We start from the raw sequence: 18,987 nt of genomic DNA on the forward strand, positions 1-18,987 counted from the left end.
TGCATTAAGGGAATTGGAAGTGATATTTAGATGAGTAAACCCAGAGGAAACTTACAGTTTGTGGTTCGGTTTTACTTATTACTTCCTCCTTTGGAAAACCTCATGACAGATGGTCTCTGCATTGTTATTTAGACGTTTTACACTTTCTTTAGTGATGAAAGAATCACAGAGGATGTTGAGCATTCTTTGAAAAATCTTTTAATACAAAATATTATTTTACAAAATTTAACTGGACTTTACAATGAGACCATTGTAATTGTTACAGTGTTAAATATGACTGAGGTGAGAGTCTCATCCTCTCTCGTGACGCTTCTGTTGCTGTCCACAGTCCCACAATAAAGCAGGAACACTGTTTAAAAACCAACAGAGAAGAGGAGCTGTGAAGAGGAGTCGGGTCAGAGTTTCTGCAGGAAGCGCAGAACCAGGTCTCTGAGCGTGGTGCGCAGCGGCTCGTTGTTGTCACAAACGATGTGCGTCCCGTCCTCCTCCAGCTGGATCAGCGTGTCGTCAGCCTGCAGGTGCAGGATGTGTCCGTCTGCCGTCTCCTCCACTTTCACCTCTGAGATCCCATGCTGCAAATGAGGACATGAACACAAACGTTTCAAAAATGGCGTGTTTTGTTGTCCTGGTTAAGCAAGATGGATACCTGCAGGTGCTTGAATAAGAAATGCCGGTGTAAAGTTTATGTGTGCGCCAAGATCTATTAAAAAACAGATGGTATAGGCTACTCAAACTAAAAAGTTCTGATGGAAATGTCAAAGTAGTGGGAAGTAGTAAAATCTGTTATTGCAGGAACATGCTTATACATTTAATTAAATAAAAAATGTCTTTGAGTTTTATTTCCTGAAATCTGCGGTGGTAAAACCCCTGCTCTCTGCTGTAAAGTACTAATCCCAGTAATGTTTGGCCATTGGGAGATTGTAATGTGAGATGGGATGAGATGCAGGGCTCAAGCGGGAATACTAAAGCTGCGTGAAATGTCCTCCAATGACAAGAAGGCAAATAACACATTAATTGTAACTGCTGGCTGTTGTAAAAACAACATTGAGACCGATGTGTGCAGGTTTCACACCTTTTGTAATGTGGCCAGGAAAGCTTCAAGGGGCACAGCTCCACTCAGCAGGGGTTTGGGGGCCTGCACCACAGGGGGCTCCTCCATCACTCGCTTTCTCTTTTTGCTGGGGGGTGCTGGAGGGGGTTTGGGCACCGACTGGCAACACAGGATGAAAGAAAACAGTTAGTTGCCTCTGAGGCTACATCAATACTACTGTGTTTGAAACGGCATTGTCAAACACACGATCTCTGTCCACACGAGCACGGACCGCTCACGTACACTGGGCATGCGTAGTAGTACAACGTAGTCGCATGGATGTAGCCTGACTGTCACAGAATACACAACTTCCATCGTCCAAGTAGATATTTCATGGTGCGACCTCAACCAACTCACCTGCAGCGTGTGCTTGTTGTCTTTGGAGTGTAGCACAGCGGATACAGTTGCCACGGAGATGCCAGGCTTCACCTCAGAGGGCACCAGGGAGTTGGCCAGCTTGGAACGGGACAATCAGACTTAAACACATGAAAATTGGCCACCTGCTTTCTGACAGGAGTCTAAATATTTACATAATGCATTTCAATCTTGAATTCTGGCAGCTTCTTATTCCCCATATGTCATTGTTTCCTGAAAACACCAGAGACTTTAAAAGATTCACTCACCATCTGCCTCTGAAGGTGCTGGTTTTATCTTTTATTCAACACAGTCCACTGACTTTATTACGCCCTTTAACTAGATAAGTTGAAGAAGAATATATTCATGCGAGTTGCTGCTGCTGTGCTGTGGCTCACCTCAGGAAGGATGTAGACACGTTCGTAGCGGCGTCTGAAGGGCAGGTTGAGCACCGAGCAGCGTCTGTAGGGCATAGGGGGGGGCTGCAGCTCCAGCATCAGATCGGAGCGGTGGGACTGGGTGAGTGGAGGCTGGGTGTACTGCTCTGGACACACCACATGGAGGGGCTGCCAGAGGGAAACACAGGGAACAAGGGATCAAGTCCTGGTAGCTTCACAGGGCCCGTGTGCTGCTCATGTAGCAGAAGGTCCACTGTCTAACTTTTGAGTCTTTACTTTCATCCTCAAATTTGTTGTTATAGGTTTTTAACTATGGTTAAAGATAAAGCAGGGCCCTGTTCCAAAGTGGTTTAGATAATAATCCAGGCTATTAAAGATAAAATTATTTTCTTAATCTTGGTTAATTTGAAAAGCATTCAAGTTTAGAGAACATGGGAGTTGAATTGCAATGTGATCGCAGTTATATGAGGTAGGTGTGTAGCAGAAAATGTACCAGGAATATGTTTGCTTGATGTTTAAACAATTAATTATCACAAACAGATACTGTGCATGAAGGGTTCACAATAGAATGCAGCTCAAAGGTGCAACTCATCCGAATCCCTAAAGAAAACGAATGAATCTCGACCCAAACCCAACAGAGTCGGGTTTGTTTCCAAACCCGACCTCAGCCCGAGGTTTTTCCAAGATTACAGACATGTGCTGTGGAAAAAGATTAAGCAGATAGCCCAGCCAACGTGACCGAACCAGACTTCAACCCAAAATATCATTTCAAAACGTTTTTCCGAACCCGACCTGACAGGCTCAGGTCGGATTTCCACACTCTAGTACACAATTTTGAATTCTCCACAACGCATTTATTACAGTTTTCACCCTCTCATCGTGGTCTTCATACCTGAGAACTTTACCACGTTTACTCAATCATTTTAACTATACAAGTAAATAATCTAAAATAATGTCGCCAGAATAATAGATTTGATTGTTTACCAATTTTTCATGTTAAGAAATAGCCGGTAAAAACAGGTTATTGTTCACATGCATTACGTTTCTGTACAGAAATAGATCAGATCATTAGTAAATATGATTAGAGACCTATTAACTGTGTCATTTCATGTTAACATGGTGTGTGAAAAGAGTCTATAGTTTCACCCACAGGACTGATTCTGACTCATTCAGTCATTACTTGCTCGTTGCACATCCCTCTTTTTACCAGTGTTGTGTGGAAACACAACCCACGAGAGCAGCTATTTCTGAGCAACACAATCCTGATGCTTCCCAGTCATTATCATCTATTTACCAATTCACAAACTCATGTTTGTGAGACTCCCTCGATGAACTAAAATCATAACATGTTGGTGTAATACATTTACTACATCTGCATATTTACTTTAATGCTCCCTGTGGAAAAAGTGCTGACAGTAAACAACCTTATTACTACCTCCGACACAGAATTATGTGTTTGTTAGATTCTTAGCAGGATTAAGCAAACAAATTACTCAACTGATTTCCATGAAATTTTATAGAAGGGTGGATCATGGCCCAGCGTGGATGGCATAACATTTTGGTGTGGTTACAGATCAGGGGGCAGAGGCATTTTTTTTCCCTCTTTCTATAACATTGGGAGATTGGGTGGTGGATTTCTCAAGGAATACCTCATTGATTTTGATGAAAAATGCCAGACTTGTTGAGAGAACTGATATTTATGAGTGTGTGCAATTTTGTACAGATCTAAATAAAAATCTGGATCTAGTGAATTTGAATGTGGTTTCATAAAAGGGACTGTTGGGTCTTGGCAGAGGTGTGTACACTACTGAGTGACTAGTTTGTGAATGGGATTCTAACATGATAATTCAGTGTAAACAACATACCTGGACTTCTTTCAGCAGCTTCGATACTTGGTGGAAGTTGAGCCGTGTGTCAATGGGACAGTAAACACACTTCATGGCCAGCGGCTGGTAGGGAGCCAGGGCATCGAGGTAGGAGAAGTCTGGCTCTGGTGACCAGAAATGAAGACGCAATCTTTTAGAAGCAACATGTCTGTTTCATAATCACATGATGACATCTTCTCAGTCACGTGTAGTTTATGGTACAGCCGTGTTTGTAAGTTACCCGTAAAGATGATGGTGTTGAGGCTGGACTTGCCCCACAGCTCCATGAAGTGAACCACGTCCCCGAAGCGCAGAGAGGGATGGCCGGTGAAAACCACACACGGCTGACGGAACTCGATGCTGAAGTCTCCGTGAATACTGGGGTAGTGTTTCAGCTTATTGGTTTGGATCAGCTGAAACATCCAACAACACAGAAAGTGTAAGATAGAAGCCGACATCAGTGTTTCTGCCAAGCTCACCCAACAAGCTCAAGGCAACATCAAATACACAAATCTCATTTAGCCTTTGTTTGAAATGCCATATACTTAAAATCTTGCAATCCTTCCTATACCGTCCATAGTAACTACTTATAGTTAAAAATATGGACAGTTTGTTTGAAGACACTGGTTGCATACATCGTTTTAATTAAATAACTATTCTGATAAAAATCTCCTGTTTAACACAGTATTTGACTTGTTCAAAGATGATACACAGCAGCAGTAGGACTCACCTCAGCGTGAGGGAACGGAGGCTCTGGGAGATACACCTTTGATTGCTTGTTGTGACAGAGCCTGAAATGATCAAACGGGAATTATCAAAACCCAAATCATGACATCCCAGAATGATCCTGTGAGCAATCAACAATCAGCATGGGTGTAGACGGGAGAGTGTTTGACTGTGCTGTACCAGTACTGTAGTTATATTTCACAGACACAACAACATGCTGTAAAGCACATTGCCAGAAAATCACAATCAGTGAATTAGTATTGCTGCAATCAACAATAAGTAGGTACCTGATTTCACCAGCAATAGATCATATTCACACAGCAGCCATTTCTTGAGATGTTTGATTTTGTCTCCATCATCATCAGATTTTTTAGATTAAGTACATTTTGATAAAACAACTGCTCACCACTCAGCAAAGATCTGAGAGAACTCCAGGGAGCTGTTGGCGACTGGTGAGATGAAGTAGAAGGGTGTGGTGCCCAGGCTGGCACTCTCGATGAACTGGTACAGACACTCCAGCAGGTCGTATATCACTCCTGAGGAGTAGCACGGAACCAGCACGTTGCCTCCAGCACGAATAGTCATGGCTACAGGTAAAAGACAAATATAAATACCAACAAAAATGAGCACATACAATGTTATTCCTCAATTAATTAAACAATGTTTAGGGACAAACCATTATTATCATTTATTTCCACTTTACGGCATGAAAGTATCACACATTTGTATTTAGACACCTACTTCCTTAATAAACTGACTGAGATCTATCAAATAAATATAAATGTACCCAGGTTACTGCAGAATTCTCCCAGCATGCCGTCTGGGTTGGCGGTGGGCATCTGGGTGAGGCCTGTCAGAATCAAAACATCACTGTTCTTCAATGAGCTTTGGTCCATCGGCTAGGAGAAGAGAAGAGGAGATACTTAAAATATGAATCAGACCAATGAAAACAGTCCAGTAAGATCATCATAGTTCTACACACCACTCATCTCAGTCCCAGTCATGTTTATATCACAGAAACGCTCTGAAAAATGTCTTTGCCAACCTCACTGGAACAAAAGGCCTTGTTTATTCTTAACCTTCTATTATTTATTTCTTCTGTGTGAAATTTATTCTCTTTCGACAGCAAGTGTCCGAAGCTAGTTTACTTCTTTATGCCAACAATGGATCCTAAGGATGCAAAAATTACTGTTGTACTAGTGAATGCTTGAATGTAAGAGTGATTCCAAACACAGACAAATACAAACTAACTGAAATAAGAATGCGGTTTAACATATTTTGTATTTGTTCACCATGTATGCACTCAAGCATTGAATAAACAGTGTTTGCCATTACTTTCACAAAAATGCTCTTAAACTAGACAACACAAGCACAAGGTGAGAAAAACTACTGATCGAGTTTGAAGATCATTTAAAGATGATTTCTTTCAAATGGAGTTTACATCCATCACACATCCGATTGCACACTTTTCACAAAATCACATTCTTGGTCATTACAGGTTTTACAATGACCCCATGTGTCATTTCATCCCGCTATATTCCTGTTGACCTACCTGTGGATGTGTGGTGAGGAGGGATGAACCCGACACATAGGCCACTTTCTCATGATGAGACTGAATGATCCAGTTAGAGCTGCCCAACGAGTAACCAGAACTTAAGGGGGAAACCTGAACAGCTCCAAACAGCTCCTGGAGAGAAAGAAGTTATCACTATGACAACACAAAAATATAGAAAAACAGAAAGAGGACAGATACAGCTATTTGGTAGCATTGACAAGCGTAATTCTGCGCCAAAATGTGTTTAACTAAGCTGATTTAGCCAATAAATAAAACAGATCCTTGGAACCTCACATGGTCTCTAAACTTTAATTCCTAGCAATTTACCAAGAGCTCAGATCTATAAGAGGAGAGCTGCCATTAACCAGTGTGACAGATAGATGTATCTAAGTCAAAGAGTTACTCTGTTAGGAGCTTCATCAGTGGAAGCAGGATAGGGGTTTGGATGTAGGCAGTTGGAAGATAGGTGAGTCTCCTCCCCACCAGCTTAATCTGTCTTTGAAGCACTATTAGAATAATGTTCTTTATGGCTATAGACTCAGACCCTTTAAACAGAGAGCTGGGCCAGACCCCTGTACTGGGAGCTAAACCAAGAGAAAAACATGTGAAAAACATTAACATTGAAAACTACAAACTTTTCCCTTTGATTTTTAAGTTTCAGAGTTTTGAGTGTTACTACTCTAAGACTTGGATTCTTTCTGTGGTGGTAGCTGCATGCATGTGAGTGAGAGAGACAGACAGCATGGCAAGGGGTGCTGTGTTAGTGATCTTTTATGTTATTAAGAGGAGTGTGAATTAATTAATAGGAGAAACAGACTATTATCCAGATTAATGTTTGGGAATAGAATGAGAAGGATGTTCTTACCACTTTCTGTGAATAGCCAACAAGCTGCACTTTACTAAGAGCAGAGTTCACCTCCAGCATACTGTAGCATCGCTTCCAGGCCCACACGTCCACCGCATCCTTCAGAGGACCTGGGAGCATCCTGATACACCAAAAACAATTTATTTATGTTATTTTGCATCAAGTTAAAAGCATCTGTACGTTTCTTTTTTTTTATTAATTGTCATTAAAATCAAACCAAGACAAGTGAAACTGAAGACAAATATTTTCCAAACCTCCAACCATTTGTAATGGACTCTTTTTTTATATGAATTCTTTATCTGTATTAAACAGTTTACCCACCTTTGTAATTCCTTGTTTTTCCAGCAGGTGGCAGACTGGGCTTTGGGAACTCTTTCCATGAAGTTCACTAACTCCTCCATCAGGAGTCTGAGGGAAGAACAGCAAGAAGCAGCTTTTCTTAAATGTTTGAAAGCCCAGGGGCTGTCTAATGGATCAAGATATGACACCAATAAAGTACCCAAGCGTGAATACATTATTATCCAAAATCATTTGAGTAAACAATACACAGAAACAATATAAAGTGGTTTAGACATCTGGATGTGTCCTTACCTGCCAATCTGCAGAGTGGGTTCTGTGGCATACACTGTTCCTGTGAAGCCTGTGTGTTCAGTGATGTAGGGCAGAGCCATCATACAGTGATAGTTGGAAATTAGGATGACATCAATATTAGATAGATCCAGCAGTTCTTTCTGTGGTTGATACAAAAAAACAATTTAATCAGATTAAATACATATATCAAGGATAATATTTATTATAATTCATATTTTAATAGAAGTTCATGTAAATGGAAAATTACTGTTTCAATCACATGTTCTTTACCATAGTCAATATTATAGATAATGTTATTGATCATATCCTTACTGGGTAAAATGTACCTAAATGATTAACTAAATGTGAGTCTTGATTTAAAAATGAAATAGTCTGATAAACACAACTACAAATCATCTTCTTTTACATGAATCCTTCGTGCAAACAAATTATACATTTTTCATTTATCATTACCACATTTGTATTATGTGAGGCGGCTGGGTTTCCTACCTCAGGGAGACAGAACTCAGGCTGAGAATCCACAAACACCCGCTTTGCACATTCCTTCAGCTCCTGGACACATGGAAGGAAGGACGCAGCTTGTTTACTTTTGAGGGGCATCATTGTGGATGATTCTTAATACATTAACACTTGACAGAAATAGAGATATACAGAAACTACTTAAGATGCCCTCACATAGAGGTACAGTTTAATTCTCAGTGGAGCAAACACACTAAAAACAGCTGCTCGTACCTTCTCCAAGTTTACATTTCCATCCTTGGAGACCCAGCCCGGCAGCTTGGAGAGTCTTGGGCTAAGAAGGACAAAAGCATTTTGTATTCAGATCAAAAGTATATAGACTAAGAATAAAGAAAAGTACAGACGTTTACCACCTCACTGTAAATAAAACAAAAACATACGCTTCAAAACCCAGACAGCACCGTTGATAACAGGGACTCACCTGTGCACCAGAGGAAGGGGCAGGAAGTTGAGGACAGACGTGGTGTCCAGCCCACAGTCCAGCATGATGGTGGTGGATTTGAACTTGAGGACATTGCAGGGCAAAGTGGGGTGACCTGACAGACAGTACTGCAGGAGGGGGAACGAAACACGAAGAGGAATAAAATATCTACGTACCAACAGCACTGTGCACGTTTTTAGAAGCAGGTTGAATCGTTAAAGTACAGGGTGGAGATTCTGCCAGTGTGTGTGTGTGTGTGTGTGTGTATAGTCTCATTATGTAGATGAACCAGTTGACTCTAATAACCGCGTATGTAGCTTACACAGTTAACTGTTAGCTGCCTTGCTAACCCCAGAGAAATAGACAGGGAGGTTTTAGCCCCTTAAACGATTTGCTAACAGGCTTTTATTGACAAATAGGGTGTTTGACTATTTAAACATTAACTGTGCTCTTTACTGTTGCCACGTTTACTCACCAATTTCATTTTTTATCACAAATGACGGCTGAGTTTAAAGATTAGTTTAAAGACAGCCTGCACGGCATCCTTCCACACTGTTTCCCTTGTCTCCGCTTTGTTTATGTGACGCACGATGCCGCCCCCTGCAGACACGGAGTGTAACTTCAGCAACCCACTATTGCAAAGCGAATTCACCAGCGCGTGTTTTCCTTGTGAAGGAAATGAGCAGTTTGCCTCAAAGATCCTGATAATCGATCATCGATCACGTTCCATGGATCTAAGCAGGATTATACAGTGAGGAGTTCACACCTAAGAGGGCTACAGAGGCACATGCTGTAATTACAACTGAAAAACGGAGAAACTTCTAAGGTAAAGTTGGCTACTTTTCCATTATGGAGCTCATAACTTGCTATTTATAAATATTATTCTTGTTTAATCCTTGAGAGGGGACTCATGGTGACCCCCACTGTCTGTATGTGAAGTTTCAGAAGGTTTTACTGTAGAATATTTAAGAAAATTAAAGGCAATCTTGGCTACTTTTTCATTATGGCACTCATAACTTGCTGATTTTAAATATTATTATAAAACAACCCTTGAGCGTTGACACAGATATTTCACATCACTCCTCTTCATGGTGACCCTCACTGTCTGTATGTCAAGTCTCAGAAGTTTTGAATGTCGAATTTTAAAGAAACTTCAAGGCAAAGTTGGCTACCTTTTCATTATGGCACTCCAAACTTTCAGATTTTAAATATTATTATTTAAAAAATCCTTGAGAGGTGACACCGATATTTCACCTCACCCTTGTAAAGCAAAATCTGTTTTACTTATTTTAACAAACGTCCACAACAAGTGACATTCAGCTTTCCGATTCGAGCTCCTTTACCGTAGCACCTGGAGTAAACGCGCATCGGTTTTGAGGGTGCCGCTGGTGTGAGCGGGGAGAGAGAGGACAGCAGACCGCTGCTGCGTCTTTACTCCATTCACTGCTCTGGGTTAGCCACCCGCTATGCTAAGTAGCTAACAGCAACACTAACAACCTGTCAAACCCCTCCCAAGTGTCAAAGTCATTCCACTTGCGAGGTCATGTTCTGAAACTGATGTAGTAACACTGGCAGCCGACGCTCTCCTGTATCTCCGGTAGGTTGTTGTTGTTGTTGTTGTTGTTGTTGAATAGTTTCTGGGGCTAACAGGCTAACCAGAGGATTCCCAGTTAGCCGTAGCTCGCCTCTGACACGAACCGAGGTCGATGTTTTCTCATGGAGGATTTGTACAGTTGTTAGTGAAGAGGATTTACCAGAGGGCGAGTCCAGGTAGGAGCTGAAACCACACATTGTATTATCACTGACAACCCAGAGGCAGCCATGTCCTCTACAGCCACGGTTAGCGGTGGGGCTGTTACTGACACGGAGCTAACATGTAAAGCAGAAAACAGATGGAAAACTATGTATTCCATCACCTGTAAGTCACGTGTCACATTAATAGAATATCATTGATCACGTGTAGTTGAAAAGAGCACTGATGACTTTATTTACTATTTGATTTATATCATATTTAACTCAATGTGTGATTGTGATAGATATATTCTTTTATATTCTTTTTTTAATCCACTGTAAAGTGTCTGAGCATTGTTAAAAGCACTAGAGTAATTATTATTATTATTATTATTATTATTATTTAGATAGACTGTATTCTAAATCTGCTGACAGGTAACTGTGTCATCAGAGTATTTTTTGTCGAGTCACTTAACCTCCAGCAGGAATGTCTTAGTAGCAGCTTCCTGTCCAGGCTGTGGTGAAGCTCTCCTGTGTGTACTTTGTGTACAGATCAGTGGGGGTACACGCTCAGTTACTTCACCATGGGGAACAACTGCAGTAACCACCTCGGGATCCCTCCAGCCAAGGGCCCCAATCCTGTGGGATGCACCGACTTCATGATGGACCACACCGCACGGGTAGGTGATGAACCACACACGTGTTCTTCTATCCTTTATCTCTTCTTTATACATAACTTCACATGATCTCACTGAGGAGATCCGTCTGGCAAATTCCTGATTTCCTCTTTTTAAATCGCTCTTTTTTTATTAGTGCTTTCTCAGGACCTGGGGTCTTAATTCACTCATTTAACTTTTTCGGTTCATCTATTTATGTACTTTTAATTTAGCTCGGCTGCTACTCACAGTTTAAATTATTTCATAATCTTTATTTTGTTTTTACTCTTTCTCCTCTGTAACAATGCTATTCTTATATCTGTGCTCTGTGTGACCTTCAGATTGCTTTCAGTTGTTTTCAATTGTGTGCCCTCAATTCTGGATTTTTTACTTGTAAAGCACATTGTAACTGTGTTGTGAAAGGTGTCATTTAAGTTAAGTGTATTATTATTATCACTATTATTATTGTTGTTGTTTTTATTGGTAGTAGTAGTAGTGGTATATGGGAAATAATATAAAGAAGGGATGAATCAGGGATGAGATGTGATAACTTGGAAATCATGACCTGTAAAAGCTAGACACACTTATTTAGACATAGTGACAAATTATTATAATAATAATAATAATAATAATAATAATAAAACAATGATGAACTTTTTTGATATAGCACCTTTTACAAGATTTACAACCTAGTTACAAGGTGCTTTACAAGTTCAAAATAAAAAATGAAGGCAAACAATATGAAAAAAATAAAGCAATTTTAAGATCATTAAACATTAGAGCAAAGATACAAAAATAAAATAATAACTATATATTTTAGTGTAGAATGCCAGTGAAGTTCACCAATGGATAAAGCCAGGCGTCATTTAGAAAAGCACGAGCAGGGACACATCATGTCGGTGATTACAGATAAAGGTGACCTCTGTAACAACTGTAAAGTCTCCTGTAATGACACTCAACTAATCAACTCCTTTCCAAACTTTACTGGTCACTTTTGGAGCAGTTCAACAGTGACAAGAGTTTGAAAGTTCACAGAGACAACATCTGTACACAAAAAAAACATGTTTTGTGAATAAGATAATAATCAATAAACAGTAATGGATTGATTGTGTCATGGATCTTCCATTTTCTGTCTCTCCAACAGGGCAGCTTCTTCCGGCTCTACTATCCTTGTCAAGAGACTGAGAAAGCAGAAAAACCAGACTGGGTCCCATGCAAGGAGTATTTCAACGGTCTGGCAGACTTCATGAAGATCAACAGGACTCTCAGTGAAAGGATTTTCAACTACCTCTTTGGTAAAGCAACATCAATTTATAAAATGTAGAACATTTCCAATGTGTTTCATACAAGTGCATGTTGTATTTTTTCATTATTAACAAATGTAATATATTTGTATTATGAATATAAAGTATTTTCACTCCTTCTAAGCAGATGTTTCCCTTCATTTATCTTCAGTTACAAAATCAGCTAAGAAACCGGTTTTCATCATATCTTTGTCAAAGTTGTGCAAAGTAATTCAGTGAAAACCAGTTTGTCCTGTTAAATACGTTGCCAAGCAACAACAGTGTAACTTACCTGTGCTTTATGAAGCTTATGTTTTTATCATTTGTTTGTTCCAGGGTCCTTTAAGGCACCAGCTTACTTGGATGCTCCATTCAAGTCAAATGGAAAATGTCCTGTCGTTATCTTCTCACATGGCCTGGGAGCCTTTAGGTACACAAGATGTTTTTTGACTCTGCTACAGTCATTTACTCATAATGAATTGGAAGTTCTGCTCACTTGTTCGCTCGCTATGAATGTTGTGATTGACACGTTCCTGGTGTTTTATCAGGACTCTGTATTCGGCCATATGTGCAGAGCTGGCCTCTCAGGGCTTCATCGTGGCATCTGTGGAACACAGGTAACTGTACATGACGTGTTCTCTCTCTATCTGATTAAAAACAAAGGCAGCGTGTTACACTGCATTAATCAGGGTTGAAGTACAGTCAGATTACAGTACTATTCAATCAGATTAAATGCTGTAAATTGTGTGTAAAATCTTGAGGAATATTCACTTTATTCATACAGAAGGCTGATGATATTTACAGTGAAAATGGGAAATTAAGGCCATGTGTTAGTAGGAGGAAATTCTAGTGGGATGTCCCCCAAGCGAACAATAACAGGGCAGTCTCATCTATAAGCGGCCGTCTGTTTATCTGTGGAGTAGGAGTGGAAAGGGTGTTCAGACAATAGTACGAACCAGGTCATCACATTTCTTTTCAGTATTGCGACAAGGGGATCATATGGAGATGAGCATAATGGCCACAGTTAGTCTGTCACTCATGTTGATTGAGGTGGCATTTCATTGAATTTCAGCCGCCAGTTGAAGGCTACAGCCACAGAGAGAGCATGTGGCAGCGCTGTGACCTGGTTTAAAGCTGTGACATAAGACACACACGTGGTCAGAGGTCAGTCCAGTCGCTCAGCCTGTGGTGCTTCTGTCACACTGTCAAGTTAGTCTTTGCCCAAAAACCAAACCAAACTCGTCATAAAGGAAAATAACCTCTTTTTTTTTTTTTATATCAGTTTCAGCAAAAGCTCTTTTGTCTGAACAAGGAAACAAAGTTGGCAACTGAACTGCTTCTTGTTTGTTTGCATCAGCTTGTGTGAAACACAGATGACTACAATTCTTATTTCTAATTCACTTGAAACTAAATGTAACTTCAGTCTGTGATAGAAATAATGACCTATATATCAACATAAAGGACATTATATTCCTCTTTTGGGCTGCAGCTAATGATTATTTTCTGGCCTAATTATTTAATCTTCAATGAATTGAAAAAGTTGTCACAGCTTGTTGTGTTGTATGTGGAGTTTTAAGGTACATTGATTCCTGTTGTTTTGATCGATTGAATATTTTAAGTGTGTCAAAAATGAACTGGAACCAGACCATTTTTGGCGTCTTTTCCTTAAGAATTAATGGATAATATATCAGTCGCTTATTTTTCATTCTAATAATCTCACGTCTTTATTTAGCTTTGCGTTCAATTTCCAAAGATATCAAAATTATAATTTAGAAATACCAGCTCGACGTAAAAGCCTCCTTTGCCTTTGAATCATTATGTTTTTGCCAAATTGTCTTTTCCTGTTTCCTGCAGAGACCAGTCAGCGTCGGCTACGTTTTATTTTCGAGAGGAGACGGCGTCAGAGACGGCAAAGGACAATGTTCCTAAAGCATCGGCCCGAGACAGCTTGGTGAAGGAGTGGATGTACTACAGAGCTCTGCAGCACGGCGAGAGTGAATTCCCCCTCAGAAATAAACAGGTCAGAAGTGTTTCTACTTTATAGTAATAATTATAAAAGAATTAGTGATCCATTTAGGGAGGTAAATCCAGTGACGTAGTAGAGTCACTGTGTCAAAGTGGAGGTGGAGAAATAATTCCTCTGTCATACTTTCAGGATTAACATCAGATGGATTACACAACATGTGAACTTTACTCCCAGTGACAAATACACAGCTCATGATCAAGCTAAACCACATCCTTGTTTGTTAATTTTTTTGTATGAGATCTTTCTCACACATTGCATCCATCGAACTGTCTTCACTGTTTTGAACAGTTTTATTATGTTGAATTTCAAAGACTGGCTTTTAAGTGCGAGTGTGGAAATCTTCAATGTGCTCTTTGTCCTTTTCTTGAACGTGTGTGAATGGTTCTTGTCACTCGCAGTTGAAACAGAGAGCGGATGAGTGCATTCTGGCTCTGGAGAAACTCACTGAAATCAACTCAGGGATAGAAGTGCACAATGTCCTGCAGACGCAGTTTGACTGGACCACGCTGGAGGTAAGAAACCTTTTCATCAACCTTGACTTTTTAGGTCAAGAGGTCAATGCGTTTCAACAGACACGGCTGCCGGATACAGTCGTTAGTGACTAATAAAACCATGGTAATGCAGACGTTTCCATTTTATTAACAGACACTAGTGACAAGCAGCAGCATAGTGTCAACACAAGACTGTGTCAAAACTCCAAGAACAAAGAATGATATCACTTGGAACAAACAACCTTCATCTAATCTAATCTAATGAACGATTAGTAAGTCTGCAGATTACAATGATAAACTATAACATTTTGGCCTTGAAAAAGTGGCCAGTCATGAGAAATATGAATTGAATAATGACACAAAGTCAGTTTCCATTGCAGTAACAATATATCAGTACAGTAAAGAAAACATCAAGCAAAAGTGGAAATATTATATAATATATATATTTTTTTTTTCTTTCAATGCAGTAATAATCTTTTATCTCAGGCTCTATTGTCACATGTACAGTATTATTGGAATCTTTTAAGTTGGCTCATTAGCTTCCTGAGTTGATATAGAATGACCTCTGTATCTGTGTTTCATAAAAACAAGACGGGCATGAGATGAAACTGTTTATAAAATGGAGAGAGATTTGTCGACATGGAATATCAGAAAGGTTATGGTCAGGATGCAACATTAATTAAATAACAGTCCTTGGATTAATTGTAGTTGTTATTGCCTCCGACAACGAGGTCATGTTCTGACCCATGTTTGTTGGAAGCATTATCACAAGACGTGGTAGAAGGATGTGGTGTGAGTCAGGAGAGAACTGTTAAACTGTGGGCTGAAAGCAGAAGCTGATGAGGTAACTGTTGAGGTTTGACATTTCGATTGTGTTAATCCCTCGCTCCTCTCCTCTGTGAACCCACAGAATTCCATGGATCTGTGTAGGATAGCGGCGATCGGACATTCCTTCGGGGGAGCGACAGTGATCGAGACTCTGTGCAAAGACGTTAAATTCAAGTACGTGGATTAACAAAGGTTTCTTCGCCCATCATGTCCTCTCACTGAAGAGAAGCAGAGAAACGATACATTCTACACCAACAAACTGTCAATTAGTAAGAAGGAAAACACTTCAGTTCAATATAAAAAAAAAGTCAATTTTAGAAGAGGAGGATTTTGTAGAACTTAGAAGAAAAGAGAAATGTATCAGTACCAAATCTTGAGTCATGTGTATTAGTATTTAAAAGAAGTGAGACATCAATCCTAGACTTGGATGTTGTTTTTAAAATGTTGGAACTCTGTAACTCTGTGAAATCAGGTGTGGTGTAGCGCTGGACGCCTGGATGTTTCCTTTAGATGAAGAAATCTTTCCTCGAGTGAGGCAGCCGCTCTTCTTCATCAACTCGGAGAAATTCCAGTGGGCGGGGAACATCAGCCGCATGAAGAAGCTGGACTCAGCCGTCATCCACAGGAAGATGATCACTATCAGGTACAGTGCACACAACTGAGGTCGCTGGCCGTTTTGGATTTGGTAAAAGTAAATCTGTTTCCTCTGAATTACTGGTGATGTTTTCCTCTAACTGCGTGTCTTCCAGAGGCACAGTCCACCAGAGTTTCCCAGACTTCACCTTCCTGACAGGAAACTGGATCGGTAAACTGATGAAGCTGAAGGGAGAGATCGACCCGGAGATCGCCATAGACCTCTCCAACAAAGCAACACTAGCCTTTCTGCAACGCCATCTCGGTAAGAGAAATAACGAGCTCACAATCTTTGCCGATTTATCATTTGTTGAAGGGGATATGCACATTTTTTAATTCTGTTTTTTTATGGCAGGTCTAAAGAAGAACTTTAATCAGTGGGACCCTCTGATCGATGGGGCGGATGAAAACCTCATTCAAGGAACTAATATCACTCTGCTTCAGTCTTCCATCTGACCTGCCACTGTGCCTCGTACACTGCAGGGGAACCCGGGTGCTCAACTGTGGATCGCTCCCAAAATGTCCAGAACATTTGAATCTAAAATGGACTCAGTGCCAACATTTTGGAGAGCAATGAAGGGGAAAGGCGATCTCTACCTCATCAGCAGGAAAGGTAAAACACTCAGTGTAGCAGTGTTTGTTTCATGACGCCTGGATGTTGCGCACAAGCACCTCAACACTTGTTTTTTCAATGTTGGGGAAGTCTTTATTAATCCATTACCAGCAATTTCCTGGAGAAGTCATTTTAATCATTTTTAATCTTTGAGTGTAAATAGATCAAACCTGAGAGAAATATTGTTATTCAGCATCTGTGTGAACACAGGATCTTCCAGCAGATCTCCCAGGAGCTACTCTGATTGCTGTGTGAATGTGATGAAGCCTAAAATGAGAATCCTTTGAAATGGAGAAAAAAAGAAAGACTTTAATATAAGCTGTAAAACTAAATGTATCCATCATGATTTGACAGATACAAGTAAAACATTAGAAGTGTACAAACACTAAAAGGCTGCATTTAAAAACCATGTGTGCCAGAAAAGTACTGTCCAATGAAATGTAACAGCCTTCTACTTTTATACAATCACTGTCTAAATTTGTATATAAGACAAATCCAATAAATATGGTTTGTATACAAAAAACATCATCTCAAATATGTGACTCCATCTTTTGAGTTTGCCTTCTCATTTTTTTTTTTTAAGTTTTGACACCAGAGGGTAATACTTAAAGTGTCACTGTGTAGAATTTAGTGACATATAGTGGTGGAGTTGCATGCTGCAGCTGAATACCCCTCACCTAACCCTCCCCTTCCAAACATGAAAGAGAACCTGTGGTAACCTTCAGTTTCATAAATATTCAAAAGGTGTTTAGTTTGTCCAGTCTGGACTACGGTAAAAAACATGGCGGCCTCCGTAGAGAGGATCCGCTACTGATGTAAATATTTAAATATAAAAGGCCCAATTCTAGGGTAAAGAAAACAATAATTCGTACAATTTAGATGAAACACAGTAGTGAAAATATCACTAGAATTATTTTATATTCAATATCTGCCAATGGATCCCTTTCACCTAAATCTTACACACTGGTATTAAGATAAGTATAGGTAGGTATTATGATTAAAATACTTGTTTACGCCAGATATCCACAACCAACAGCTTTGTCTTCACCACACACCAGACCTTATACTTTCACACCAGCCTCCACATACGTCATGGACTCTTGTGTATTGGCTGCTCTTAAAGAGACAGAACAAGGTGGATTCTTATATTCTGCACACACCGAGTTGACTCCAGTCGGATTTTGATGGTTTTCAACTTGCAGTCCATAACCACCTAGTAATAAATGCAGAAAAGACCAAGTGCATGGTTTTAATCTCCACCTCCACCAGTTTAGAAGGTTTACTCAGATGAGCTTGTTTTAAACACTGGGGCACCACAAGGCGGTGTGCTGTCACCGCTGCCATCGTCCAGTCACACAAAGTGAAGTAACTTGTGTAAATGATCTGGCACTGTTGGCCAATCATTGGTCAGAACTTAACCTGTAATGTGAACATAGAGCATTCTTAAGAGAACCAACCAGCGATTGTTTTCTACTTCAAGAATTACGGTCGAGTATCATTCAAGCATCATTCAACAGTTGAACCAAAAATTCATAATCAAACTAGTCTTATTGTAGAGAATTAAAGGTTGTCTGTCTTTATCCAACTGTAAAACGATTGCGTAATCAACACTCATGTCCGTCCTTGACTATAAGGAGATATTCTGTATCGCCATGCTGTCCAATCAACATTTCAGCAGTTGTATCAGTGTTACGGTTCATCACAAGTTTCATACTGGTCCTTGTTCCCTGTACCAGACTGTTGGATGGACATGCTTACAGACCAGGAGAAACACTCACATGCTATTCTCTCGTCAAGCTCGACTGTTGAAGGTTCCAAACTTCTTCACAGCTCTGCTCTCATCTACATTTAGTACCTTCAGTACACAACCTAGTAACTATATAACCCTTCATATCCCTCATGTGCGCACAAACATGGGCAGATCTGGATTCATCCATTCCAGAATGAGCTACAATCCCCTCAAACTACAGTCCCTCATTCCTTTGTCTGAGGTCTTCCACGATTCTCGTAATTGTTTCTATTGATTCCCTGTGGTGTCGTTACCGTTTGTGGTGCTTTTTGTTGTTGGGATTGTTTTTCTTCTCAGGCCTTAATCTCAAGGAGACTTCCTGATTAAATAAAATAATTTATTTTTTAAAAAAGTGAGCAAGAGTGGCAGCTGTGATTTAGGCAAATAAATTCTACATGTTGATGCATTTCAATCTTCACCGACTAATAGTCTTAATTTGTTTTGGAATTATTAAACTAAATATGTGATCACATTTAGAATAGATACAAAATTAAGATGTCATGCCACCAAACTTAGGCAACAGGAGAGAGTGAGTAGGTGGGTGATTCAAATA

At 40.0% G+C, this 18,987-nt stretch overlaps 2 protein-coding genes across 7 annotated transcripts; one reads left to right on the top strand and one right to left on the bottom strand.

The window, feature by feature from the left end:
* Positions 1 to 180: 180 nt before the first annotated feature.
* On the bottom strand, positions 181 to 9,841 carry ints9 (integrator complex subunit 9). 3 transcript variants are annotated; one of them, XM_034579302.1, is made up of 17 exons: positions 9,728 to 9,841; positions 8,385 to 8,512; positions 8,177 to 8,237; positions 7,934 to 7,996; positions 7,445 to 7,584; positions 7,175 to 7,261; positions 6,854 to 6,974; positions 5,986 to 6,120; positions 5,221 to 5,332; positions 4,840 to 5,020; positions 4,438 to 4,498; positions 3,949 to 4,120; positions 3,708 to 3,832; positions 1,843 to 2,010; positions 1,448 to 1,546; positions 1,073 to 1,210; positions 181 to 572 (listed from the first exon to the last, which is right to left on the bottom strand). In XM_034579302.1, exons 2-17 carry the CDS (start codon positions 8,447 to 8,449, stop codon positions 396 to 398), a joined length of 1,905 nt encoding a protein of 634 aa, XP_034435193.1. In that variant the 5' UTR covers positions 8,450 to 8,512; positions 9,728 to 9,841; the 3' UTR covers positions 181 to 395. The 3 variants fall into 3 exon arrangements, with proteins under 3 accessions (XP_034435193.1, XP_034435192.1, XP_034435194.1); XM_034579301.1 differs by lacking the exon at positions 9,728 to 9,841 and adding an exon at positions 8,860 to 8,989; XM_034579303.1 differs by lacking the exons at positions 181 to 572; positions 1,073 to 1,210; positions 9,728 to 9,841 and adding an exon at positions 8,860 to 9,178 and having other exon boundaries at positions 1,542 to 1,678.
* pla2g7 (phospholipase A2, group VII (platelet-activating factor acetylhydrolase, plasma)) lies at positions 9,771 to 17,178 on the top strand. Of its 4 annotated transcripts, none has more exons than XM_034579306.1 (11): positions 9,771 to 9,981; positions 10,668 to 10,795; positions 11,916 to 12,066; positions 12,391 to 12,484; positions 12,603 to 12,671; positions 13,909 to 14,074; positions 14,479 to 14,592; positions 15,482 to 15,573; positions 15,872 to 16,042; positions 16,149 to 16,297; positions 16,388 to 17,162. In XM_034579306.1, exons 2-11 carry the CDS (start codon positions 10,700 to 10,702, stop codon positions 16,486 to 16,488), a joined length of 1,203 nt encoding a protein of 400 aa, XP_034435197.1. In that variant the 5' UTR covers positions 9,771 to 9,981; positions 10,668 to 10,699; the 3' UTR covers positions 16,489 to 17,162. The 4 variants fall into 4 exon arrangements, with proteins under 4 accessions (XP_034435197.1, XP_034435195.1, XP_034435199.1 ...); XM_034579304.1 differs by having other exon boundaries at positions 9,846 to 10,154; positions 16,388 to 17,178; XM_034579308.1 differs by having other exon boundaries at positions 9,849 to 9,981; positions 10,551 to 10,795; positions 16,388 to 17,178.
* The last annotated feature ends 1,809 nt before the right edge of the window (positions 17,179 to 18,987 follow it).

The sequence above is a fragment of the Hippoglossus hippoglossus genome, chromosome 24, assembly GCF_009819705.1.
Source record: "Hippoglossus hippoglossus isolate fHipHip1 chromosome 24, fHipHip1.pri, whole genome shotgun sequence".
Classification (NCBI taxonomy): domain Eukaryota; kingdom Metazoa; phylum Chordata; class Actinopteri; order Pleuronectiformes; family Pleuronectidae; genus Hippoglossus; species Hippoglossus hippoglossus.

What these genes read in the sequence shown, in the direction of transcription:
- ints9 (XM_034579301.1), bottom strand. An exon ending in GAAATGTAAACTTGGAGAAG is followed by an intron (nt 7,997 to 8,176) that starts GTACGAGCAGCT and finishes CCATGTGTCCAG; the next exon opens with GAGCTGAAGGAATGTGCAAA. An exon ending in TTGGCTATTCACAGAAAGTG is followed by an intron (nt 6,121 to 6,853) that starts GTAAGAACATCC and finishes CTTTCTCTCCAG; the next exon opens with GAGCTGTTTGGAGCTGTTCA.
- pla2g7 (XM_034579304.1), top strand. Translation starts at nt 10,091, where the DNA reads ATGTTTTCTCATGGAGGATTTGTACAGTTGTTAGTGAAGAGGATTTAC. An exon ending in TGATGGACCACACCGCACGG is followed by an intron (nt 10,796 to 11,915) that starts GTAGGTGATGAA and finishes TCTCTCCAACAG; the next exon opens with GGCAGCTTCTTCCGGCTCTA. An exon ending in GATTTTCAACTACCTCTTTG is followed by an intron (nt 12,067 to 12,390) that starts GTAAAGCAACAT and finishes TGTTTGTTCCAG; the next exon opens with GGTCCTTTAAGGCACCAGCT.